This window comes from Podarcis vaucheri (genome assembly GCF_965113315.1).
Source record: "Podarcis vaucheri genome assembly, chromosome: 7".
Lineage (NCBI taxonomy): Eukaryota > Metazoa > Chordata > Lepidosauria > Squamata > Lacertidae > Podarcis > Podarcis vaucheri.
In genome coordinates this window covers 57,625,505-57,652,437 of record NC_138765.1, presented here as the reverse complement: position 1 = coordinate 57,652,437, position 26,933 = coordinate 57,625,505, and the positions used below count along the sequence as shown (strand labels likewise).

At 43.2% G+C, this 26,933-nt stretch overlaps 1 protein-coding gene across 2 annotated transcripts; it reads right to left on the bottom strand.

Moving 5' to 3' along the window:
* Positions 1-11,547: 11,547 nt before the first annotated feature.
* Positions 11,548-26,567, bottom strand: HSD17B2 (hydroxysteroid 17-beta dehydrogenase 2). Of its 2 annotated transcripts, XM_082232989.1 has the most exons (5): positions 25,920-26,560; positions 22,614-22,826; positions 19,765-19,950; positions 15,003-15,140; positions 11,548-12,399 (listed from the first exon to the last, which is right to left on the bottom strand). In XM_082232989.1, exons 1-5 carry the CDS (start codon positions 26,197-26,199, stop codon positions 12,041-12,043), a joined length of 1,176 nt encoding a protein of 391 aa, XP_082089115.1. In that variant the 5' UTR covers positions 26,200-26,560; the 3' UTR covers positions 11,548-12,040. The 2 variants fall into 2 exon arrangements, with proteins under 2 accessions (XP_082089115.1, XP_082089116.1); XM_082232990.1 differs by lacking the exon at positions 22,614-22,826 and having other exon boundaries at positions 25,920-26,567.
* Between the last annotated feature and the right edge of the window lie 366 nt (positions 26,568-26,933).

The following is a 26,933-nucleotide window of genomic DNA, read 5'->3' as shown; positions in this document are numbered from 1 at the left end:
CAGGGTCCCTTCAAGGTAGTCACAGCCATGCCACCTCACACCCCTTCTAAGAGAATACACCCTTCTAAGATTATGCAATAATCTTACAGTTATACCATAATAATAATTTTGTGTTTCCCTTGAAGTTCCACTGCACATAACAGAACTTACACACTACAGTGGTACCTCGGGATGCGAACGGGATCCCTTCCGGAGCCCTGTTCCCATCCTGAAGCAAACATAACCTGTGTCCGCGCGTCTGCGCGTGTGCGGGTCACGTTTCGGTGCTTCTGCGCATGCGCATGACATCATTTTGACGGTCTGCGCATGCACGCGCAGCAAAACCCGGAAGCAAGGCGCTAACCCGAAGCGTATTCATCTTGAGGTATGATTGATTGTATACTCTTGAAGTTGAAGCACCTGCTGTTTTCAGCGTTCCTTAATGCTTAGCTTTGGAGCACACAGTGTTGTTTCGGTGGCTCTAGGATGCTGGGGACAGCATCTGCTGGGACCCTGCTGCAGAAATAGTAATGGATCTTCAGTGACCTCAGACCACTGTGACACTGATTGTGGCACTGGGAATGGCAGATGCTAGCAGGACCTCAAAAGTGGCTGCAGTAGTGTAGTGATAAATTTTGAAATTAAAGAGATCATTGTGATTGCCCCCAACCTTCCAAGAGCCCCATTCCCAAGGAGAATCCAAAAATGCAGGGAACTGTGTTGATCCTAGATATTTAAATGTATGTATCAAAATAGCAATGATAAATAACACAGCGTCTTGTTTATTAGGATCAGAATAGTGAGCTGGCAAAGAGTGGCTGGAATTTGGCTGAGTAGACCTTGACCCCCAACCCTGTGGCCTAACTGCAATACTCTACATAGTTAGTAAGCTGCAGTGAAACTCAGTATTTCTGGTTTCTGGCTGCAAGGATCCAATTTGTAAAACACAGAGAACTTTAATAAAAGGCATTCATCCCACTGAACTTCAACCTTTAGTGCTTAATTAGAGGTGCATGCATGCTTGTAAGTAATTATTACCATTTAAACTTCTAGCATGAAAGGAGCCCCGTCAAAGAAAAAAGAAACATTTACCCAACCTCTGCTTGATTGCACATCTGTCACAAACTCGAAAGCCTTTGTTCACTTGTCAGAACAAGGAGGGTGCATCAATATCAGCTACCCTGGCATTCCTGCAGGTTGCATCATCACTCCTGTATGGATGGTCCCCTCATGTTCCTGTATCTCAACACTATTGACTGACCATGAAGGAGGGAAAGGCAGTGTAGTCTGAGGGAACTTTCTCCCCCTTTGAGGCCACCCATATTTTAACTGGAGATACCAGGGATCAAGCCTTTGACCTTCTGCAAACATCACATGTGCTCTGCCTCTGATCTATATACTCTGCCCACAAGGGGAACATTCTGTGCCGTCACATAGAATGATTGCAAATAGCTGAGAGGCCAAAGTTGAACGCAAGAATGCTGACATACTGTATAGCCCACACAATATGAGAGGGAGTGAAAAATCAGTGTTACCAGTAGACAACCTTGCACGATCTTCTTCATGAATCTGTCCAATCCTTTTTATAAAGCCATCTAAGCTAGTGGCCATTGCTGCCTCATGTGGGAGCAAGTTCCATAACTGAACTATGCACTGTCTGAAAAAAGTACTTCTTTTCTCTCTTCTGAATCTTCCAACATTCAGCTTCATCGGAGAGGGTGTAAAACTTTTCTCTACCTGCTTTCTCCAGGTCATGCATAATAATCTTATAAATGTCAGTCATGTCTCTTGCTACTCACCTTGTCTCTAAACTAAAAAGTCCCAAAGGCTGCAAGCTTTCTTCACAGAGGTGTTGCCCCATCCCACTGATCATTTTGGTCACCCTTTCTGGTTAGTAAAAGAACCACAGAAAACACACAGTCCCAGCTATGACAAAGAGCGAGCAAAAGTCAAAGAGCCAAGAACCCAGGAAGATTTGACAGCTGTGCCAAGACCGAAGGTGAGGAACAATCCCACATGGTATATTTTACCAGTTATTTCTCCCTAATCCCATTCTGAAGCAGATCTCCTTCCTTCCTTCCTTCCTTCCTTCCTTCCTTCCTTCCTTCCCTCCCTCCCCCCCCCCCCGCTTTGTTTCGCTGCCTTGCAGAATAATCACTGGGAAGTTGTCCCAGGTGATTCTCAGAAACTGAGTCCCTGGGACTAGGCCTGGATTTCCAACAGAGTGGAACCGATGAACTAACACCTTCCTTGGCTGAAGATAAGCCTCGGGCAACAACCAGCGTTCTCCAAACAAAAAAGAACATCTTCATCTTTTTAAATACAACAGCAGGACAGCACGTACTTTGCTACACACTTTCCCAGGTGACATGTTATGGCAGACTCCGTGGATGAAATAAGATTTATGGGGGAAAAACAAGACATTTTCTATCCCTAATTACTAGGTGTTAAATTCTGTGATCCTTCCTTCACTGCCCCCTGGAAAAAAGAAAAGGGATGGGGGGGAACTCCTGGGGAACCAGCATAGTGCTAAGTTAAAGAACAATTGTGGACTTTACAGGTTGTGCTGCAGGAATCTCAAATTCTTACCACTCAGATTGATGGCTCCTGGTTGAAGCTGTTGTGGGAGCAAAGCAACAAAAACCTTGCTTGTAGCTCCTGTCCAATGCCACATGCCTTCAGTTTACTTCTCAGCTAACAGGAGCAGAGGTGCTATGGTCTAGTGACATGATGGGTCAAAGGCACATTTCTATTTCTGCAGAAATATTCCCAGCAGAGTCCCTGTCGCCAGTGTCCTATAGTTGCCCAATCAGCATGAAAGGGGAGCTGTTTAATCTTCTTACCCTTTGTGCTGATTGGAGACAAATCAGAGTGAATTGGGCACTGGGGATTGGCTTCTAGGGTCACACTAGATCAGGCTCATCAGAAGAGCACAGATTAATTGTTTCATATGCTCCAAACATTTAGAAACGCTGAGCACACAAAGTGCTTCAGTTGCAAGATAATGGTGTGTAAGTTCTTCAAGGCAAACACAATCAAAGTCACGGGGGGGGGGGAGAGACTGCAGCATTCAAAATCATTTGCACATGTATATGAACAGAAAATAGTAAATCTTGTTGAAAAACAACACACTGATCATTGCAATTTATCCCCACTTATAGGGTTGCCATACGTCCAGAATTTCCCGGACATACCCAGAATACAGCAGTCGGAAGCAGTGTCTGGGTGGAAATCGGCAAAAAAAGTCCAGGAAAATCTGGACTTATGGCAACCCATGTTGACAGTGTAGTTTTTGCCAATTTACCTTAAAAGAAGCTCAGAAACCTTGGGGTTTTTTGCGATTTTGCAAAAAACAAAAACAAAAAACCCCACCTCAACAACTTTTGTGTCCGGATTCTCACTTTCTGAAATAAGGCAACCCTATCCAATTATTATTATTGTATCATTATAACATCTTTGCACTGTCTTAGAAGGTTGTATGATCTTAGGAGGGGGCATGACTGTGAGTCTCCAGAAGGGCCCCTGCACTTCTGCATTTGCCACTACACCGCTGAACAGAATTATTCAATGTGCTCTGATTTACTCTGATTTGTTAGGCTGCTGGCAGAGGGCCAATACTTTTTCACACACATTTCATTCCCACAATTTGTAATCATGGCTCCCAATTCATGGAGGATAAGTCTAGCAGCAGCTACTACTCATGATCTTCCTGCTACTTCCAGGATCTACCTCCAGTATCTACTTCCGGTATCAGAGATGGAAAGGCTCTGAGTGCCTGTTTCTGGAGAGAACAAGTGAGGAAAGTGACTTTTGTGTGGCTGAAATATACAAAGGTAGAGCTGCATCTATTGCCCAGCCCACACTTGCACCTGGTCCTGCCTGCTTTAGAGCATCTCGCTTTTCCCACTCCTGGCATGCAGCAATGGAAAGCTGGTTACAAAAGAATGTGGTCCACAGACTGAAACAGATCCCTCAGCCCTAATGCTTATCAGTGAGTGGATTCCAAATGTTCCACATCAATCTAGGGTACCTGGCCTTTGATTCCTGAGACATGCCCAGCCATTCCAGCAATTGCAATCTGTTTCAACCATTTTCCATTTTAAATTGGTGTAAACCACCCTGGGACATGCTAGCAAAGGGCAGAAAACATATTGAATTATGATGTTGTAGTAGTAGTAGTAATGTAGGTTTGGGGGAGCCAGACTGGATGATGCACCGAGTGCTTTCCAGTTCTTGGGGGTCTGAATCTAATGTGGGTTGGAATCTAACAGACAGGCTTGCAGAACCAGTCAAATAAGCTTTTTTCCTGGACCCAAAGCTGTGGCTAATGGATAAGTAAGATCTGTTGGCGTGTTAATGCTGTGAACCCCTCCATCCTATGCTAAGGCTGTATATATGTGTAAATAAAACCGTATAGATACCACAATCTCCACTGACTTTCATTCTGAGGAAAGAGAATCTGGGTTAAAAGCCTGGAACCCCTGGATTTTCTCACTGGAACAGAGACTGGGCTGCTGTGTAATAATAAGAATGCAAACTGTTCTGAGCTGACACACACATCAAACACAGCTGTGTGTGACCTTCCCCAGGTGTAACCACACGCTGGATTAGATGGGCTCTCGCTGTCTTCTCACAAAGCTATCCTGTTTTCAGAAACTCAGATTTCTATCAGTGTTTCCAAATGATGTCTGCCCACATTGAGAAAGGTGAGAACAAACTACGTTCTCACCTGGGTACATTTCGATCCTTGTCATTTGTCCTCGTAGTCTGAGAAACAAGTTAAGATGTCACTTATGTGGGAGGTGATGTGTGAGCTACCTTTGGGGTGTCTTTGGAAAGATTGCTGAATGTCGCAGCCTCTTTGGAGAGGCAGAACTTTCCCCACAGCACTGCCTCTTTAGAATATGCACCATTAAAGTGTGACATTGTGCTTTCAGTGACATTGCTTAAGGTCCGCTGCCACTGCGGAATACTATAGGCCATTCATTATACAACACGGAGAGCTGTCATAAAGTCCCATTTGCCATTTTGCAATTTATGTGAAATGTGTGGCCTGGCCACATTCATCCTTTTTTCTTTTCCTTTTCCCACAAACCTTGTTTCCAGTTAACTTTGTGTGATTGCTGGAGAGAATTATGGGAGGCGGTGGACTTTGGTCCACCCATAATTTGAAGCCCTGTGATACCACTTCAAACAGTCATGGCTTCCCCCTAAGAATCCTGGGAGCTGAAGTTTGTTGAAGGTGAAAAGGGTTGTTAGGAGACACTTTTCCTCTCCTAGAGCTACAATTCCTAGAGTTCCTTGTGAAGAGGGATTGTTAAACTACTGTGGGAATTGTTAAAACTACTGGGGTTTTCCAAACAGCTTATATTTATCCCTGAATTCAACATATCTCTCTCTCTCTCTCTCTCTCTCTCTCTCTCTCTCTCTCACACACACACACACACACACACACACACACACAAACAATTAACTTTATTTTTTAAAGCAAAACCCTGGTCACCTCTAGCCATTTCATCACACAATATTATTCTTCTTAGCTCCCAGGATCTGTGTTTTCACAAGCTTCCCTGTCTCACATTGTGGGCAGGATTCAGCTGAGTCACCTTTTGGGGTTTCTTTCATCACCATGATCCCTTAATCAAATGCCCACTGATCTCTCTCAAATGAATCATCCTTAGAAGGTGCCAGAAGCCCATCTCTCCAGTTATGTTTACTTGAAGTTCCACTAAATCTCTTGATGAAACCTTGACAAGATCAACTGTCGTCTAGCGTCATTCGTTCATTTATTATTATTATTTTATTAAGAAATGTCTAGGAAACTCCTGGGTTTTTATTTAAGCCTACTACGCCCTTCCCCCACCCCTCCTTTCATTCACTTCTGCCAGCCACACAAATTAGGTAGGTGATAGCATTGCATGTTTCTATACACAAAATAAGTCACATCAATTAGATTATATTTGCTTTGTTTCATTTATTCTCCCTTTGGTCTTCTTTAATTAAATTATAATGTGAGACATGTTTCTCATGATAGCAGCATGCTTTAACTGAAGTTATGAAATTGTTTTCTCAACTCCGTAAGAACCTACTGGAATCTTGTGCACCACGCAGCAGAGATTAGAGTACATAAATATAATCCCCGTTTTGCAATGGGTTGCATTACCTGCCTACCAGACATACTCATCTGCTTCCCAGGTACTTGCAACCCCATTAACCAGGAAAATTGCATCATGAAGTTGGGGGCATGGGGTTTCTTCCATCTGTTTTCACGGGTCGCACATGCACATAAAGGGGGGGTCGTGTGGTGACATGTTGGGTGACATCTGCTGTTGTGTCACACCATGCCCACTAGTGTGAATGACATTTTGCATGGTATGGCTGTATATCGATCCATACCAGCTTGTTGCTTGGTCGTCTTAGTCATGTCTGACTCTCCGTGACCCCATAAACCAGAGAATGCCCTGGAAACTCTCACTTTCTTCTCAAAGCTTCTCCTTTTTAATGTCCATGGAGTTTTCTTGGCAAAAATACTGGAGTGGGTTGCCAGTTCCTTCTCCAGGTGGATCATGTTTAGTCTAAACAGGAAAACTAACTCCATATTCCCTGCATATGAATGCACCTTCAGAGATGGAACCATAGTCATGCTTGCCACCCACTGAAATAGCTGGCACTCAGATCATCCAATGAAGCTGAATGTTGGACCAGCAAAAGGAAGTACTTTTTCACATAGTTGCAGAACTAAACTATGGAACTGACTACCACAAGATGTGGTGATTGTTGCTAATGTGAAGGGCTTTTAGACGTATTCAAAAAATTCATGGTGGATAAGATTATCAATAGCTAGTAGCTGTGATCACTATGTTCTACCTCCACTATGTGAGGCTGTATGTTTGTGAATACTACTTGCTAGGGATTGCAGGTGGGGAGAGGTCTGTGGCTTTCAGTTCCTGCTCGTGGGCTTTTCAGAAGCATCTAGTTACCTACTGTGAGAACAGAATGCTGGGCTAAATAGGCCCTTTGTCTAAGATGGCTGGGCTCCAGCCCTCATCAGCTGTAGCCAGCATGACCAAAACCAAGAAGGATGGGAGTTATAGTCCAACAGCCCCTGGAAGCTCACAGGTTCTTCACCTCAGTTATAATATGAAAGGTGCTCAAGCAGACTTTCCTTCTCCCTCCCACCTTTCCTCTTCCAGTTGATGCTCAACATTAAGAACATGGGAAGAGCCGGGTGGATGAGGCCAAGTTCCCATCAATTCCAGCATCCTGTTATTACAGGTGCCACCCAGGTGGCTGTGGGAAATCTGCAGCCAGAACCTGAGCACAAGAGCACCTGGTATTCTGAAGCATTAGTGCCTCCAACCATGGAGGCAGAGAACAGCCATCATGGATAGAAGCCATTGATAGGCCTTCTCCTCCACAAATTTGTCCATTTCTCCTCTAAAGCCATCCAAGCTGGTTGCCATCATTCCCTCCTGTAACTCAGTGACTACTGAGCATGCTCAGTTCTCATGCGGCTTTTGTTTTGCCTCATTAGGCATTTTTATTGTCGTCATATTTCTGCAAATCTTGAAGTTCTCCCAAGCACATCACTTCTTCTTGTTCCCCAGTGATCCCATTCTAATTTAAATCCTCTTGGCACTCACCACCTGAGTTTGCTGTTATGGGAGTGATTATGGCTGTTGGCAAAGAATTATCAAGTAGCATGAGCAGAAAAGTCCTCATCTAGGAAGGTATTCTAATAGTGTTACATGTCTGGATGATGTGTATGGGGGGGTTGTTTTTGTTTTTAAGAAGCAAAGGTGTAAACACAGGTGAACAAATTAAAACATGTTGTATAACTGAAATGTACTTATTTGATGGTGTGTTTTTTGGCACTGTGTTTTGTTACTGATTTTTATTTTTCCCCTTTGCCTATGTCTTTCATCCAAAAGCTCCTTTATCTTTATATCATCTAGAAATTAGCATGTTAAAAGTTTTTCTTACTCTGTCTACAAGCTGAGGTGCATCACTCAGGCATGACAATGACATCTAGACGACTCAGGCTGCAATCCTAACACTACTTATGTGGGAGTAAACCTTGCTGAACTCAGTAGGCCTCCTTCTGAGTAGACATGGTCAGGATTGCGATGTAAAAAAAATCGTACTGTCTGCTGAATCTAGGCTCTCAAGGTCAGAATCTGGGGGCATCCATGAGTGTCTTACTGCACACTCTTACAATGACTACTCTGAAGTAACTTTCACTGAGTTCAATGGGGCTTACTCCCAAGTAAGTGGGCATTGAACTGCAGACAGGCAGAGCAATTTTACTGATGGATCAAGGGAACATGATCTGAATCTTACAAAGTCTGGTCAGGCATGTTACAGCTGGGTGCACTCACCATACCATTTTCTGCAGATTTTCCCCATATCAGGGTGGGGTGAATGTTGGGGTTTGGTTTCCTTTGGAAACAGTCTGTGGAGGCTTGTTAGCTTTTTGAAATACTTGCGTTTATTTACAAACATACATGGGCAGAGGCCCTGCTTCAACACCCCAACAGCCAAAAACCCACCGACCTGAAACCAGATCTGCAGAGAGAATGGCAGCTCCCCAAATTGCTGCATACCCTCCAACATTTATCTGATGAAAATAAGGACATCCCATTCCATAATGATAATTTTACTATTTATACCCCACACGTCTTATTGGGTTGCCCCAGCACTCTGGGAAGCTTCTAACATATACAAAAGCATAATAAAACAATACACATTTTAAAAACTTCTCTATACAGGATTGCCTTCAACTGGCTTGGGGATTGGATAACTCCATACCCTCCAACATTTCTCCAATGAAAATAGGGACATTCTGGGATCAAATTAGAAACTGAAACAGCTTCTCTAAATTAGGGCCATCCCTGGAAAATAGGGACACTTGGAGGGTCTGCTGCTGTCAGCTTATAGAGATCAAATTATTCTCTCTTCACATCTCTCCCTAGAATGGCAGCTTTGTCCTTTCTTTCACACGCGTCTAGTTTGCTCCTTCCTGATAATGGGGATGGCAGCGGCTGTGAGATCTCTTCCACATCTCCTCCAACCATCAGTGAGCGCTCTGGCCATCTTTGCTTCAAGAGAGAGACAAGTCACCAGAATATTATGGGCTAGCAACACCCTTTCATCAGCTCTGAGAAGAGGCTGGCCAACTGGTGCCGTAGGACAACTTACACTGATAGAAAATGGAAATCAAAAAGGAAACCACCAGCAATGTTTTTGAAGAAATAATGCTGTGCTTTTTCCTCAATAAAAAATGACAGATTTGATTTACAGTAAGCTGGTGGCTGCCTGCTGAACATTTAGAACACACCCTTTTTTATCTGCCTACCTGGCATGCATATCTTGGAGCTTGCCCAGACATAACACAAATTATTGTTTGTAGTGTTAATGACACACTTGTGGTCCTTTTAAATAATCTTCCACTTTAGTCTCAGTGTTCCATGGAGTTGCAGAAGTGGATGGGGTTGCCTTGAGGTACACCTTGTGCAACCCATGTCAAGGTAACCCAGGTTAGGTGGCACCATTAATAATTATTTTGAGTGCTGGAGTCAGTAAACAACTGTAGCTTCTCAGGATGCCATTCTCAGTCAGGATGGGTTGATGAAAACCTATTGCGAGTTTTATAGAAACCAGCATGACCTGACCACACTGTTGCCAGGATGACCTGGGTCAGCCCAACCTAGGGTGAACAAGGTTTTTATATGTTATAATGCCTTTGGTGCTTTCTAGTGGGTGTGGCAGAATTCCAAGCATTCTAGCCAATGACAAAGCTGCTTTTAATTGTACAAGCTTTCCATTAAATTGTCATTTGCCAGTTTCTGCTTTTCCACACATTCCAGTGTGGCAATCAATTTGAGGGCTAGTGATTTCAGGCTTGTGACTATTTTTGCTCAAAATACGTAGACCAAAAAATCCTCACCGAGGCTGCTGCTTCTGCCTCTTGCTTGGATTGGTTTATGGGTGATCTCACCCGATCAGAAACCATCTACAGTGGTGCCTCGCAAGACGAAATTAATTCGTTCCGTGAGTTTTTTCGTCTAGCGAATTTTTCGTCTTGCGAAGCACGGTGTCGGAAAAGTTTTGGAAAAGCTTCAAAAATCACCAAAAACCTCAAAAAAGGCTACCACACTCCTCGAAGTCAAGTCGCAACTGTATTAACGGTGTTAAGAAAAAGGAAACAAACTTGCAAGACGTTTTCGTCTTGCAAAGCAAGCCCACAGGGAAATTCGTCTTGCGAAGCAGCTCAAAAACCACAAAACCCTTTCGTCTAGCGAGTTTTTTGTCTTGTGAGGCATTCGTCTTGCGGGGCACCACTGTATTACGTACTGCTCAAATGACACAGCTGCATTCACTGAATGAGTGGAGGGGAACTGGTATAGTGTTTGCTGGCCTCCCTCTGCATACTCATACGTATAGAGAGTTGTTAATTGAATCAGAAGGCCAATTAAAACTGAAAGAATTTAATGAAGTTAGAGAGAATGTAACAAACTGGTTGCAATATTTTCAGTTAAATGAAGTATTTAAGAAGGATAAAAAGATAGGATTACCATATGAAATTTCAACTTTTCCGAGAGAAATAATAGAAAATGATACGGAATTAATATAAAAAATGTACAATCTGTTGTTAGAATAGGAAACGAAAGATGAAGAGGTTAAATCAGTTATGATTAAATGGGCACAAGATGTGGGACACAATATCCAGATGGAGGAATGGGGAAAACTATGGAAAAAATGAGATAAAATTTGCAGCATGTGTGGCGATTAAAGAAAACTATATGAAAATGATGTATAGATAGTATCTAAAAGTAAAGGTAAAGGTAAAGGGACCACTGAACATTAGGTCCATTCGTGACTGACTCTGGGGTTGCGGCACTCATCTCGCTTTATTGGCCGAGGGAGCCGGGGTACAGCTTCCGGGTCATGTGGCCAGCATGACTAAGCCGCTTCTGGCGAACCAGAGCAGTGCATGGAAACGCCGTTTATCTACTTGCACTTTGACGTGCTTTTGAACTGCTAGGTTGGCAGGAGCAGGGACCGAGCAACGGTCAGGGGGATTCGAACCCCCAACCTTCTGATCAGCACGTCCTAGGCTCTGTGGTTTAACCCACAGCGCCACCCACGTCCCTAGATGGTATCTAACGCCAGTTAAATTAGCAAAAGCATAAAAATAAAATAAATAGCAAAAATGTACAAAACTAAGGAAAGCAAGTGTTGGAAATGTAAAACAATAGAAGGGACATTTTTCCATGTGTGGTGGGATTGCAAAATCATAAAGAAATATTGGAAAATGATTTATAATGAATTGAAGAAGATGTTTAAAATAACCTTTGTTAAAGAACCAGAAGCTTACCTACAGGAGTGGACTTACCAAAATCACAAAAGAACTTATTTATGTATGCAACTACAGCTGCAAGGACATTATTAGCACAATACTGGAAAGAAGAAGGTGTCCCAACTAAAGAAGATTGGCAAGTTAAATTAATGGAACATGCTGAAATGGCAAAATTGACAATGAAGCTAAGAGGAAGAGACGACAACAAATTTAAGGAAGAATGGAAGATGTTTATTGCATATATACAGAAGCATTGTACACAGGTTAATACATTAGCAGGGTTTTAGGATTACTTGTAATTTTGTATGAATGGATAATAAGTAATTTAAATGGTTCTCAAATTTTACAATGGACATGTGGTACGTTGATTAACAATGGAACCAAGGAAGGGACTAGGGGGAAGTCAATTTATTTTGTTTTTATTTTGTATTGTTTCTTAATTTTATTTTTGTTATATTTGGAAAATTAATAAAATGTTTTTAAAAAGGAGTTTCAGTTCAGCCTAACTCAAGAGAAAAAGGTATCAAAAATAGTAAATAAGGGGTGCAATGTACAGAATAGAGAGGGTTTCTGACTTAAATCTAAACATTCCCCTCTTTTATCCATCCAATGTGTTTTTAACACATGAAATGCAAGATTCCCAAAATTCACAAGGCAGCTAAATAGCCTGACACACAAATGACTAAGTCAGGCAGTATCTGCCTACAAGTTCTTGTTTGCTTTCTCTGCTGCTCTGAGAGCGCTGGGCATGTCTGAGGTACTGAACATTTTCCTTATGCAAAAGTCATAAAACCAGAGAGGAGAATAGCAAAAGATGAGAAGGTATTTGTAGGCATTCTTGCCTGGAGTGTATAAACCACATGGGCGCTCTGCTAATAATGCGTGTAAAACATCACAAAGCACGGGAGAGAGATCTGACACGGAAAGAAATTCCATGGCATTGAGAGCCATCTTCAGCTTAAGGATGTATTCTTCGCCATAATCTTGCTTCACATCAGGCATGAGATTCTCAAGAAGGGTGCGTTCTTCCTTATTCCAGATCTCCGGAGTTCCCTGGATACCTGGAAGACAGAACAAAACACTGCTGAACATCTAGGCTTCATAATAGGACATCAGGTGTTCTGATGAAAATAAAATAACTAGAAAAAGAAGAATATGGGGGTTCCTAAAGGAACTACCCCAGGTGACAGATTGGAACATATGCATGCTAGATTAGGGATGTAATCTGAATCCTGGTACCAGTTTGTTCCATGGACTCAGTGCCCATACCATTTTGCTTCAGTTCTCATTTTGCTATTTTTAATCATTCCCAAGCTGGTCCTTTAGCCTTTTGAAAATAATATTATTGCTTACATTTTTTTATGATGACAACTCAATGAGCTGGCAGTTGCCCACTGAAGTATATATCTTGCCTCAGGGTTACTGTCTGTTCAAGTGACAATGAGGAGGTGACGGACACACACATAAAAAATGGAGTTACCGCCCTTTTGTCATTTTTGAATGCATATTATATTTTTGCATGTATTAATAAGCATAAACTGGATGGTAGGAAAAATGACCATTTATTATAATGTCATAATGATCAATGTTCTTATAAAAAATATCTGCATACATCTCACATTTTGATGCACACAAAATACAAATAAAGCTCATTTTTTGGTTACAGTAATAAATTCCACATTAAGATGTAGGACAATGACAGCCCTTTTTGTGTGTGTTTGGCAAAGTCATGGTGGACAGAAAGGTGAGAGGAATGTTAACAATAAAACAATGGATGTTAATGGCTAAGCTAATTGCCTCAACAGTAAATCAATGAGGCCCAAACTGAAGCAAATACACATTTCAGCAGTGCCCAGTTAGCAGACAGTGAAGATGATGAGAGTAGCTGACTAAATCATATAGGAACAAATGTCCTATTCTAAAAATTCTTAAGAAACACAAACACCAGTATTGGTGAAATCTGCAGAAAGTCACTGCGATTAAGGTTCTTCATGGAATGCCCTTTTAAATGTGTTGTGGGAGGGGAAGGAGTATTGGTTTTCTTTTGTACTTATTTTTATTATGTATAAATGAGTATATCTATATAATGATTTCTATATATTGTACTTGTATGTTGTGAACCACCCCATCTGTGGATAAAGGGCAGTATACTACTACTGCTGCTGCTGCTGCTGCTGCTGCTACTGCTTTGCAAAGAGAGAAGACAAGTGTGCTATGGGCCAGTTTGATGCTCTGTCTGCCTAGAGTGAATTCCACCACTTTTCCTATTCTAGTTCTAATCTCTGAGCGAAACAGATACTGTCCAATCTCCCCCTTGAGATTAGGAAAGCCAGCTCATACAGAGCAAGACTTATTTGTGATATGGACAGATATTCAGCCATTCACAAGCCACCAAGGAACAAATGAACCAACTGAAAAAGGCCACAATGACACAAAAATCCATGGGGACTGTCCTTCAGAAATGAATGAACATCTTTTCAATCCATATTATTCTGCGTGTGTGTGTGGTCTCAGGAGTTCCCTGGATAGTTGAAGACTAGTTCACTTATTTATAAATGCTATTATAAAAAATTTGTCTGGGAAAGTGATGGCATTATTGGACTTGATGTGTGCTGGTTTAATTATCCTCTGAGTCATGCACACAGGTTCCAATTAGCCACCTCAAGACAAATGCTTCAAAAACATAATGTGGAATGAAAAGATCTATTTCAGGCAGGACGCCATGATAGATCATCTGGCTAACCACATTTCCTTTTGCACATTTTAGTTCACAAGCTATTCAAAGACATCATACCTTGGCAATAAACCTTCTCAAACAAATTACTGTATTTTTCACTCTATAAGACGCACTTTCCCCCCTCTTAAAAAGTAAGGGGAAATGTGTGTGCGTCTTATGGAGCGAATGCAGACTGCACGGCTATCCCAGAAGCCAGAACAGCTAGAGGGAGCGCTCCCTCTAGCTGTTCTAGCTTCTGGCTTAGCCGCGCGAAGCCTCCACAGGGCACGGGGCCCTTCATGTATGCATCCCAGGCTCTGGTCAGCTCTCCTTTTAAAGAGCTGCATGGAGCGTGTGTGCGGCTCTTGGGGGCTTTTCCACAAGGGAGAAAGGCAGCCCATCAGTGACGGGCTGCCCTTCTCCCTCCTTGGGGAAAAGCCTGCAAGCACCGCACACACGCTCCTCGCGGTTCATGAATGGGACAGCTGACCAGAGCGTGGGATGCATACAGGCTCTGCTCAGCGCTCCCTTTAAAGATTTTTTTTCCCTTGCATTCCCCCTCTAAAAACTAGGTGTGTCTTATGGAGCGAAAAATACGATAGTTGCCTGGTTAGAATCTAATAAGCCCAATTTGTTTTGGGGTGTTTTCCCTTGACCTCTAGGAAACTGGCATTTATACAAGAAGACAACCCTTTGAGGCCAGCCACCTCTGTGGAAGGGGAAATAAAAGTCTGCCCTTTTTGAGGATGATTGATGAACTCCTAGAAGTGTTGCCCTATGCAACCTATCACTAAGACTCCACCTGGGACCCTAAATAGCGAAGTACAGGCTTTGCACATTCCTGTGGGTGACACTGGTGTTTCTGTGCCATTCATGGTTTTGGCTGACTCCAAGGAGGTCCCCCCCCCATCGTGAGCTAGATAACCAGGTGAAGTACCAGCAACTTACATGTCTTGAAGGCTGATGGATGAAGCACAGATACTTTAATGCCCCATTTGGAGAGCTCTTGCCTCATGACTCCAGAAAACATGGATAGGGCTGCTTTGGATGCACCGTAGGCAGCAAAGCCTGGCATGGGGATACCTCCTATGGGAGCAATAAAAACAGTCTCCTGAGACTGAAGGATTATCGCATAGCTCAACGTTAGTTATAGCCTGCATGGAAATTCATATTCATTTTCGTGTACATTGCTCCTAATATACACATTTCTGTACCCAATTTTGCCCAACATATGCATAATTTACAAGCAATTTCACACTAAAATAATATGTTGCTAACATTTTTAAATACACATCCTTTGGTTGGACTGCTGCAGGGCAAAATTTAGGGGTTGTAAAGGCTAGATGGTCTTCACTTTGTCTCTTGGTTTGGGAGATGTGAAAAGAGGGTGGTGAACTTGATAAGCCTTTGGTCGGCTCCAGCAGTTATTTCTTTGGAATGGAGAATGTCTCCAAATTTTAATTCAGAAAGCTGTACCTTTGATTGTTGAAGCTCTGAATGTACTTGTTTGAATGCACACCAGGAGGAAGGCAATAACTCTTCTCTAATTACCTGATTGAAAATTTTCCAAAGAAGCAAGATAGATGGAACAATAAGCGTTTCTGCTTTATTAGCAGCCTATCTCGGTTTTTGTTCTCAGGAGATACGTGCTAAATCCAAGTTATCTCCCTTTAACTTGCTTAGCTACGGTAATTCCAATACTGAGGTCAGATTGACTTCATTAAACCTCATTGCTATGTACTCTGGTGAGCAGGGACTGCGTGTAATAGAACAAAAGGGTAGTGACAAGAATGCACAGAAGGGTAAAGTAAAGCCCTGTTTCTCCTGCAACAGTGACTGTTGTTGCAATTGACACAGATGGAATTGGTGTTGTACAATGGCTATGACCCAATCTATGGTATGGGGAGATGCATGGTCACTGCCAATCCAACCCACGTGTCCCCAGCAATACGTAGTTGACGTGAAACCATTGCATTAAGATTTTCCCTAGGGATGGGTTTGCTCTGTTCCCTTCAATTTATTGTTCTAGTGTTCACTCTGTTCTGCATCACACTCCACCCAAATTCTGGTTTAACTGGGAGAAAGTCTTCACACTAATTCCTAGACCAGAACAGGCAATCTGTCACACATCTGAAGATGCTCATATTAATGAAAATAAGATTAAGATGCATTATGTTATGGGAAATCACAAAAATGTGTACATTTTGCAAAATTGCATACAAACGTATGTGTATTATGAGAAATTTGCCCTAACTGTAATGAGTGTGGGATTGCTCGTGCGTAAGTTACCGCCACTCCTGGCTGTGTTGCCTTGTTAAACCTTTCTGTCTGGACAGCCCTTCACTTCGTGGCTGCCTCAGTCGCTAGCAGAATCCGTCAGTGGGCGTTTCTTAAACCTTTTCCAACATAAAGTTGTTTGACGCCAAGTCTCCTCCTACTCTCCCTGCGCGGAAGTCTTCTGCGCAGGGAGGGCATGGGTAGCGGAGGACCTGTGCTCTCCCCGCTGGTGTCCGGTGAAGAGTCCTGGAGCCCTCTCTCCGATTCCCCCATCTGCCCCTCTTTATCCCTGGTGTTGCGCTGATTTGCTTCCCCATCTGCTGAGCTGCTTCTCTCCCTGCTGGGCCCTTCTCCAGCATCATTTGAGAGCTTTCCCTCCGCCTCTAGCTCCGATGTCAGTTCCCTGACACTAACATATTGATGAATTTTCATGGGGGCTTTTTAAAATGATGTGATCTGTTATGGAAATGTGGAGAACTGATTTTAAGGCTGGAAAAATCAGAAGCTGAAAGAGACCTACAGTGGCATATTCATTCATGTCTAATGAAAACTTACACTAATAAAACACTGCAAAAAGGCCAATCTCAGTGTGACTCAATCAACATTCTTTTTTCTTTGTGTTTTAAGGTTATAGCCCTTGTGCACTGATAGATCACCAATCTTGATAAGGGCTTTTTTTTTTTCCAGCCGGCACTCACCAGAACTCTGTTCCAGCTCCTCTCAGGTGGGCGCCATTGCCATTATAAGAGAGCAAGGGAGGCGTGCATGGTAAGTTCCGGCACCAATTTTTCTAGAAATATAACACTGATCTGGATGCATCAGTACAAACAGTTTGCTTGTTGCTGCAGCAATAACAATTAATACACATAACTTTTGTATTCAATTTTGCCTGATATTCACATTTTTTTGCAAGCCGTTTCTCCACATATAAACACATCTTTGTATGTTATTTCCACTAAATTATGCATTCCCCCCGATTTTCTCTAATATGCCTTTGATGGCAAAATTTGGAGAAGCACAATTTTCAAGGATAGCTGTATTTCTGTTGATGTATTCTTCTGGAAATACATCTTCTGGAAAAATGAGGCAGGTTCCCATTATAATGCAAACCCAACTACATTTTTCATGATTTCTACAAGTACACACATACAACAGGAAGTTAGTCAGTGAGTTTGTGGATATTTTGGTTGCATATTTATCAGCTTGTTGTTCCAAATGCTCTTCAGTTGGCTGTTTTCTCATTTTGCAAAACCGAAAGTGATGCTGACACTTTTGACAAACCAGATTTTTTCACCTGCTGAAATTGATGAATACATACGCCATTTGGCTCAGCAATTGGACTCCTGCCATTGCTGGAGATGGAGCCTAAAGCAACAGACAGGAGGCGAAGGAACATTTTTAACAAGTTTCCAATTGCCTCGCTTTACCCTGTCTTCATCAATCCCGACTGTCAGGAAGGAAACCTTGTAGTCTGAAGAGATTCCAACACAAATTTCCTTGGCTCGTGGACAACAGTGCCTCGAGCAAGTCATGTTTCCATTATTTCAAATGTTTAACAGGCCCCCAAAGAGAAGTGAGATTTCTAAAAGATGCATAATGCGCTGTTCCCTATTCTGTAGGAACACATCTCATAATGTTATCTTCTTATGGCTCTGAAACAGGGTCCACTTTTAAGTAATATGTTTGGAAAAATTGCTACATTATCTTTATTGGAACTGTCAAAAAATTAAAGCTAAGGACAATTAATGTCTTTAACAGTATGTATCAGGGGTACGGAAGCTCTGACCTGTGCAAAGGTAGATCTAGGGGACAGTGGCGTAGCGTGGGGGGTGCCAGGGGTGCCAGCCGCACCGGGCGCAACATTGGGGGGGGCGCGTTTGGCCGGCCCTTCGCAAGACGAAAGTCTATAGGGAAATCTCCGGGACAGCGGGGAAGCGCACCGCCAGCCTTCGGAAGGCTGCTCCGAAGCCTGGCGGCGGGAGGAGGTCTCTCCGCCCCACCGCCAGCCTTCGGAAGGCTCCTCTGAAGCCTGGCGGTGGGGCGGAGAGACCTCCTCCCGCCGCCAGGCTTCGGAAGGCTGCTCCGAAGCCTGGCGGTGGGGTGGAGAGACCTTCTCCCCACGCCAGCCTTCGGATGGCTGTCCTGAAGACTTGTGGTGGGAGCAGTGGCGTAGCATGGGGGTGCAGGGGGGGCCTGCCGCACCTGGCACAACATCTGGGGGGGGGGCGCGGAAGAGACTCGAGTGCTAAAATCCACGGGTTAGGGGGCGCAAATTACTTGCCTTGCCCCGGGTGCTGAGAACCCATGCTACGCCACTGCTAGGGGAGCACGAATGGTGCAATTGTACCAGGTGCAGAGCTTATGGGGCACCGCAGGGGATGCAGGAACTATGACATCCAACAGAAGGCGAGAGGCTTACATATAAAAATAGGAACTGCCGAAAACATAGAAAAAACTATCATTTTTTAAAAAAATGTTGTTAGACCTAAACCTATATACAGTGGTACCTCAGGTTAAGTACTTAATTCGTTCTGGAGGTCCGTACTTAACCTGAAACAGTTCCTAACCTGAAGCACCACTTTAGCTAATGGGGCCTCCTGCTGCCACCACGCCGCCGGAGCACAATTTCTGTTCTCATCCTGAAGCAAAGTTCTTAACCTGAAGCACTATTTCTGGGTTAGCGGAGTCTTTAACCTGAAGCGTATGCAACCTGAAGCATATGTAACCTGAGGTACCACTGTACATATACAAACTCTATTAAAACCACACAAATAATTCCAATAAAAATAGCCTGGCACCAGCCCTTTCATGATAGGCAGTCAGTTCCCCAAAGCCTGTTGGAACAAAAAAAAATTAGCTGGAACAAGAAGAGAGCCAGTCGAGCTTCTCTCAGGAGGGAGTGCCAAAATCTGCGAGCAGTAAAACAATCACACTATTAATATTAATCATCATCATCACACTAGTCATATGAAAGAAGATGTAAGTTAGATGAATTGGCCTTTGCTGCTGCCTTTGTGTGGTAGAACATTATGTTGCCCGATCACAGCTATGCTAGAACCTCAGATTTCTCAGTTGTTTTTCTATGGGGAGTGGGGAACCCATCTTTCTCCTCTTGGGGAAAGAAAGGAAGTTGAGCCCTGTGATTGAGTCTAACCATGAAGGCTGTGGTCTCCATCCCAGCAACCACCACTTCCAGACTAGACAGTTATATGGAAGCCTGCTCTAGTGTGCTCTGTCCTAACTCCCATCCATTCAATCTTGACTTGCACATTGTTACTGTTTTTGCAGGAGTAGAGTTTTCAACTGGGAATCCTCCCACACTGGGCATCTGCAACAGGAATAAAGACACCAGGATGGTGAGCAGAGAACAGCCAGCCTAGAATAGCAAGTCTGTAACTATATGAATGGCATGAACATATTTTGTTTGACTCACCTGCCATGCTTGAAATGTTAATAAGCCTTCCTTTGGACTTGCGGAGCAATGGCAAGAAAGCTTTTGACAGTTCAACGGGACCGAAGAAATTGACATCCATGCACTGCTTGTAAGATTGCATAGGGAGCAGTTCCCCATCTCCCGGGAGACCCAGGACCCCAGCATTGTTGATGACACCCCAGAGATCTGGCAAGGAAGAAGGAAACAAGGCTATACAAATCTGACAATTTCAGCTGCTCTCACTTTCTCATTTTTTCCATTCTCCGGTTCAGCACCTTTGTTCGAGATTTTTCTAAAAAAAAAGTCACCATGAGAATTCATCAGGATTTTAATTCAAATTTCTCATAATATACAAATTTTTGCACACATTTCTGCCTAATATATACATTTTTTTGAAACACAATTTCCAGTAATGCAATGCATTTTTTTGCAAGGAGGTTTAACTAATACATGACTTTTATGCCTAGTGTACCCTACTGTATGCATTATTATATACATTAGTTGGCTTACATGGCTGGAGACCTACATTGAAAAATAGAAAAATGCAAATTTCAAAATATGGCTGTGGTAACATTTGCATGTTGGTTTGGAAAGTGCCAAGCAACTAATGTCTATAAAATACATTAGTGGAAAGTCTCCATAAAACACAAAAATTAATGAGAATACCATACAAGAATCCAGGGATATTTTTTTTTCAGCCTGAGCTCACTGGAGCTCAGCTCTGGCAACTCTTAGGTGGGTGCCATTGCCATTCTAAGAGAACAAGGGAAAAGTTCATGGTGAGCTCTGGTAACTCTTTTTTCTAGAAAAACAGCACTGATTACAGGGATATGGCTTTGCAAACATGTGTATATCAGGCAGAATTGCATACAAGGATGTGTATATAGTGAACAATTTGCAATATAATGCTTGTAAATTTTCATGAAGACTTAAAAAAAAAACCCTCAGAGAAACCAAAATGGACTGATCAATCCATCCCTCACGCTGAATTGTCTCCAAATATGCAGCAGATATATGTGCTAATTAACAGCAGCCTTTGACCCAAAGATGTTGAAGTGTCAATATCTGAGAACATCTTGACATATCTATTTGATAGTTGATTTGACAACATCTGACTGCAGATGGGAGGAAGCAACAGGCAGCTGGTATCATTATTTAATTTCTATGCCGCTCAATGCTAAAATAGGTTTTTGCATGGTTTATGCTGAAATAGACTTCTGTGCAGTTTACAACGTATAACAACCCCTTGCACAGACTTTAAAATACAAGCATCCATTATTAAAGTACAGTGGTACCTCGGGTTAAGAGCTTAATTCATTCTGGAGGTCCATTCTTAACGTGAAACTGTTCTTAACCTGAGATACCGCTTTAGCTAATGGGGCCTCCCGCTGCCGCCGCACAATTTCTGTTCTCATCCTGAAGCAAAGTTCTTAACCCGAGGTACTATTTCTGGGTTAGCGGAGTCTGTAACCTGAAGCGTCTGTAACCCGAGGCACCACTGTATTACTAATTACTGTGTTGCTTTTATAGGATTCTTTTATTGTTAATTTTAATTGAGGACACTTTTTATGTTTTAGTGGGACTGTTTCATGGTGCATTCTAATAATGGATGCTTGTATCTTAAAGTCTGTGCAAGGGGCTTTTATGTATTTCATATAATACGCAATGCATTTGTGTGTGTAATTTTCATGAATCTATGTATTTTTATGGACACTTTAGCCCAGCACGTGCTTTTTTGTGTGTGTATTACATGGCTGCAGAAATACAGTACACTGCAAAGTGCAGAAGAAAGGTAAATTTCAAAGGCTAGCTGTGCTTTGGTTACATATTGTGAATTATGTTGGCTCAGCTTTCAGATAATAAGAAGAGCCTACTGGACCAAGTCAATGGCCTACATAGTCCAGCATCCGTTTCTCACAGTGGCCAACCAGATATGCCTCTGGGAAAGGAGAAAGCAGGACATGAGCACAAGAGCAGCCCCCTCCCCTCCTGCCGTTTCCAGCAATTGGTATTCAGAACCATTGCAGAAAACAGCCATCGCTGATAGCCATCAAGAGCGCTCTTCTCCATGAATTTGTTGAATTCTCTCTTAAAGCCATCTAGGTTGGTGGCCCTCACTGCCTCCTGTGCTGAAAAAGTACCGTATTTTTCGCTCTATAACATGCACCTGACCATAACACGCACATAGTTTTTAGAGGAGGAAAACAAGAAAAAAAAATCTGAATAAAACAGTGGATGTATCATTTTTGGGCTTCATGCTGTGGCCACAGACATGTGATTTGACAGTGAGTTTGGGGTAGCCCAATGCAAAAATCCTGAGAATCCATGTGGATCTGTGCTTTATAACCACGTTTTTGCACCATTGTGGCCCCAGGCAACAGTGGGAGCGTGATTTTTTTGGTGCAGGCTGTAGCCATGGACATGCTGTGTGATCTGTTAGTGAATTTGGGGTGACCCAATGCAAAGATCCTGAGGATCCATGTTGATCGTTGCCAGTCTGGCTGCCAGTCGGCTCCAGGGACCACACATTCACTCAATAACACGCACAGACATTTCCCCTTACTTTTTAGGAGGAAAAAAGTGAGTGTTATGGTGCAAAAAATACGGTACTTTCGTTTATCTGCCATCAATCTTCCAACATTCAGCTTCATTGTATGCTCACGTATTCCAAATGCAAGCAGGATCTAATTTCTGCACCAAGTGGCACGTCAGGTTTTGATACTGAAATAGGAGTGTTGGGATCCTGAGGCCTAGATCAACCAAGACAACATTTGAAACTTTGCAAAACATCATTTCAGATCACAAGCAACACCCACGAGGATTGTGTACACTCCCTTCACAGCACATACCTGCACCTTGCAACTTCCTTCTTACTTCAAGGTACGCTTCTTTAATCTGCACCGAATTAGTGATGTCTAGTTGCAGAACGGAAAGTCTATCTGAGCAGGACTGCCTCAGTTTTTCTGCACCAGGCCCTCTCTCATTCAAAACGGTGGCAAACACGGTGAATCCTAAACTGTCAAGGTACTTCGCCAATGCATGTCCAATGCCACTATCGCTTCCTGTAAAAGATTACTTCTTCTATTTATTTATGCTACTCATGGCCTTGACTTATAACCATCACAATTCTCAAAGCAGGATGCAATTATTAAAATAAACACAATCAATAAAGGAACAAAACTGCAAACTAAGCCACAAGCTAAATATTTGAGCTGGCAATAGTACAGCACTCATTTATGTTTCCAACACAGCAGACAGCGAGGCTGTATTTGTGTGTGAGAGTGAGTAAGAGAGCAAGCAAGCAAGCAAGCAAGCAAGCAAGCAAGCAAGCAAGCGCAGTGGAGGTATAAGAAACCTTTTTCATGCCAAGACCTGCTTTCTGTCATGGGGAATGCCCTAGGAGATGCATGCCAAAGGTAGGTGGGGCTAGGGGGAAAATAAGATTGCATTCCAGCCATGCAAAAGCCAATGGTTTCTACACACACAACTCCACACTCATTTCTCCATCCTTCATCCATTCAACACACAGAAAAGAAAGTACCTTCATGCAGTGCATGATTAAACAATGGAACTCACTCCTGCAGGAGGCAGTGAAAGCTGCCAACTGGGATGTCACTAGAAGGCTATTAGACAAACTCAGGGAGGATAAGGCTATCAAAAACTCATAGCCACAATGGCTACATTCTACCTCCACTATGAGGAGATCACAGATGGGCAGAGTGCTCTTACACTCATGTCCTGCTTGAGGGCATCATTACACTTCAAATACAGACTTTTTCCCATTCAGGGCTATGCTATGCTAACATTACTATTGCTTAGCATTTTTTTAACACAGCACTTTCTGCATTTCTTCACCATTGCTTATGCATCCCCGTGTGACTTGTTTTCAGATTGCTCTGGCCACCAAAGAAGGTACACTGTGCTCAGATGGTATCTAGGAGTCATTCTTTGCATACAGAAAAGGAACAATAAGGTGTAGCTGAGAGCTGATATCTCTAAAATTATGGGAATGTTGATTTGAGCGGTACAGGGAGTTGTGTGCTGGTGAACACCCATATTGTTCTGACTTATAGTAATACTGTTGTTCTGCACTTAAGTGAATGTTCAGTCAGGAAACTGGTTAGTCTCTTCTGATTCCTGGATCCAGCAAGGGTTAAAATCTAATTGAGGAACCCATTCTTGAATTAGCCAGGCAAGGGCCACAAACTCTAAGGGGTTCTAGGTGCTTATCGCATATTTGGTTGCCCTGGAATGAGGAACATTGGAGACTAGAATTGCCATCTTTGGCTGGGCAAAATATGGGACAGGTTGGTCAAAATAATAGGGGTGGGGGTGGGGGGCACATATACTTTCAAGGACACCAAATCTTCCCACCTTTTGTGGAGGGGGGTTCCCTGCATTCGGCCTCTGGCGCTGCTATTCCCCTTGACTCATGTAGACGGGCAGGGGGCAGGGGTAGATGGCTGGCTTCCATGGGTGATGAGCCACAGCTCCAGCTCCTTGCCCAGAGGAAAAGGGGGAAGGAGTAGTTGTCAGGTCAGGGCGGTGGAAGGGGCCAAGCGGCGGTGGACCTGCACAATGCTAGACCGGCGGGAGGCAGCTGAGGAGTAGCACCAGTGAAAGGGAACGAAGGAGGGGACATGGGAGGGACAGGAAGTCATTCCCTCCCCCTGATGCAGTCTTGAATAAAATCCTTCCACTGAGCTTGGAATTAGCTTTAGGGGGGGAAATTCCCTGCTGGTCTCAGTGAGAGATTTCCTCCCAAATGCAAACTACAGCTTCAGAAAGAGATGTTCCTGAAGGCTGCAACAGGGGAAGAAAATGGTTAAATCTACCCTCTATGCTCAGGTGGGAGATTTTAAATTCGCAAAGTGGTGTTGGTGGGGGGAGGATGTGGGCCTGAAGTTATTTTGGGGGTGGGGTGGGGGTCAGGAACTCAATGTAAATGACAAATGAATGAGGCACTTTAATAATGATGGGGGGGGGAGGTTAAGACGAATAAAAATGTGCAGATATCATCTTGTAAAGCATGAGTAATCTAGAGGGTGGCTTAGATCAGTTTTTAAGCCTATGTCTTCTGAATAAACCACTTGTTCTCATTCTCGCTGCTTGTCCCTTCTTGTATTGCATCTGCTTCAACACAGAACAGAACTTGGCTGGGACAATTACGATGGGAACACAGACTGCAGATGTGATTCTATCACTTGTTTGCCTAATTTGGTACACTTAGACTGAGGAGCGTCTCTGTGGACCTCTCCAACAATCTGGTTTACAGTTGTTAGTGACTCAGTGCCAACCTTTTAAATGAAGAAACAGAAAGATTTTTTTCCTGCACCTAACACTCCAAGATGAGCCAGGTGTTGCTGAAACACAGTGTGCCTCAACCTTCCAGCATAATGCAGAAAACAGGCACGCAAGAGCTCATAAGTGAACATTGTGTTCTGTCTGCTGGTGTTCCTTGTGAATGACCCTTATTTATTTATTTTAGAAACCATTGATGGATTTTCCTTCTCTTTCCTCTCCCTCCCACCTCACTGGGACCAATGAATAGCAGTGTCCTTTCCTTAACAAGACACCCCACCGGCAAATAAATAATCTGCATCTGGGTGCATAGTGTTTTGTCATTGGAGGCAGTTTTGCCACAATCCATCAAGTCTGATGCACCATTTAAAGATCTGTGTCAAAAATGAAATTGTGCTTTCCCCCACTCTAAGGCTTTGCTTTATCCAAATTTGCAAAAAGTAAACCTAGGTTCTCTGTTAGCTACAGAACCACCAGCTCATTTTGAATAAAAAGCCCAAGTAGAAATTCCCCAACTCCGCCATCGTAACACAATTCATAGTTCAGACCTCCAGTAATTCTCATGCTGTCTTGATGAATGCTTACTTAAGGAGTGAGAACATACACAGTTCTGTGCTGCTAAGAAGGTAGAAATTTCATATGGCTCCTGATTGGAGCAAACGGCCTGATATTTCTGCACCTGAAAGGCCCCCTGCCTGGAAAAGGATGGAGCAGAGAAATGGATGCTAATAAATAAAAGGGTGCAAGCCTTGGGGATGAAAGAGAGTCAGAACTGTGCTAATTCAGAGACAACTGAGTAATGTAAAAGATTCTCTCAAGAGCTAATGAAAACCAAAGTTCTTCCTTCTCCTTACCTGTGATGAGTACTGCTTTGTGGTCCACAGGGAGCAGGGCTTGATCAGATGTGTAAATGCAGAAGAGGAAGCACATCAGTGAGAACAAACTCAAGCCCAGGTAACTTCTCAGCGTGGCGAAACACAGGACTCCTGAAGCAAGGAGCAAGAGGAGACCCCAGGAAAAGGGGGTTGCCTTCTCCACACAGTTCTTTTTGGCTCGGTAAAGGATCGTCCCTCCATAGAGCACCACTGCACCCATGTAGATCAACAGGGAGCTGTCAGCTTCAGAGTGGTGCATGGCAGCGGTCGCAGGCAGAAGACAGACAGGACTGCAACATCCAGGCACAGCAGAATAGGACAAAAAGAAAACGACCCCCTAGCAGTCTTCAGAATGCATGCATTGCTATAAGGGGCTGTATCTTCTGTGCGAAGAGGATGAAGGGAGGAGGGGTCAGCTGCAGATGGGGTTGCGAAAGATCTTTAGGGACTTCAAGCAAGGAAGTTGCAAGAGCAACTGTCTCCTGAATGAATGTATGTATGTATGTACATACATACATACAGATAAGCGTGGGGTGGCTTATCTGAGCTGCTTGCCAAATAGGGCAAAACCCTATGACATTTCCTCTCACCTTTCTTTTTTCTTTGTAATCTTATTCCAAGAAGACTCCACCTTCTAAGGGACACACAGCTTGGGTAATGATTGACAGAGGCAGGAGGATAAGAGTGAACATGAAGCAGCACACCCCAAGGCATTTGACAGCTCTTACATCATTTGCAGGCTTACAGGTGTCACTCTTAAGAGGAAAAGTGGGGGTGGGGAGTGATGGGTGGATGTGCATCATTAGTTTGGAGAGTTTCTGTGCTGTCCTTAGATGCTCACCTCTCAACTCTCCTTATTTCACAAATGCAAGAAAGGATGGATTTCACAAATGCAAGAAAGGATGGATCTGTCCATATCAGTTTCTCATTTTTCCAGTCTCCACATTTTTTTGCAGCAATTTTGAATTATTTTTGTTAACCCTCATGAAAAAA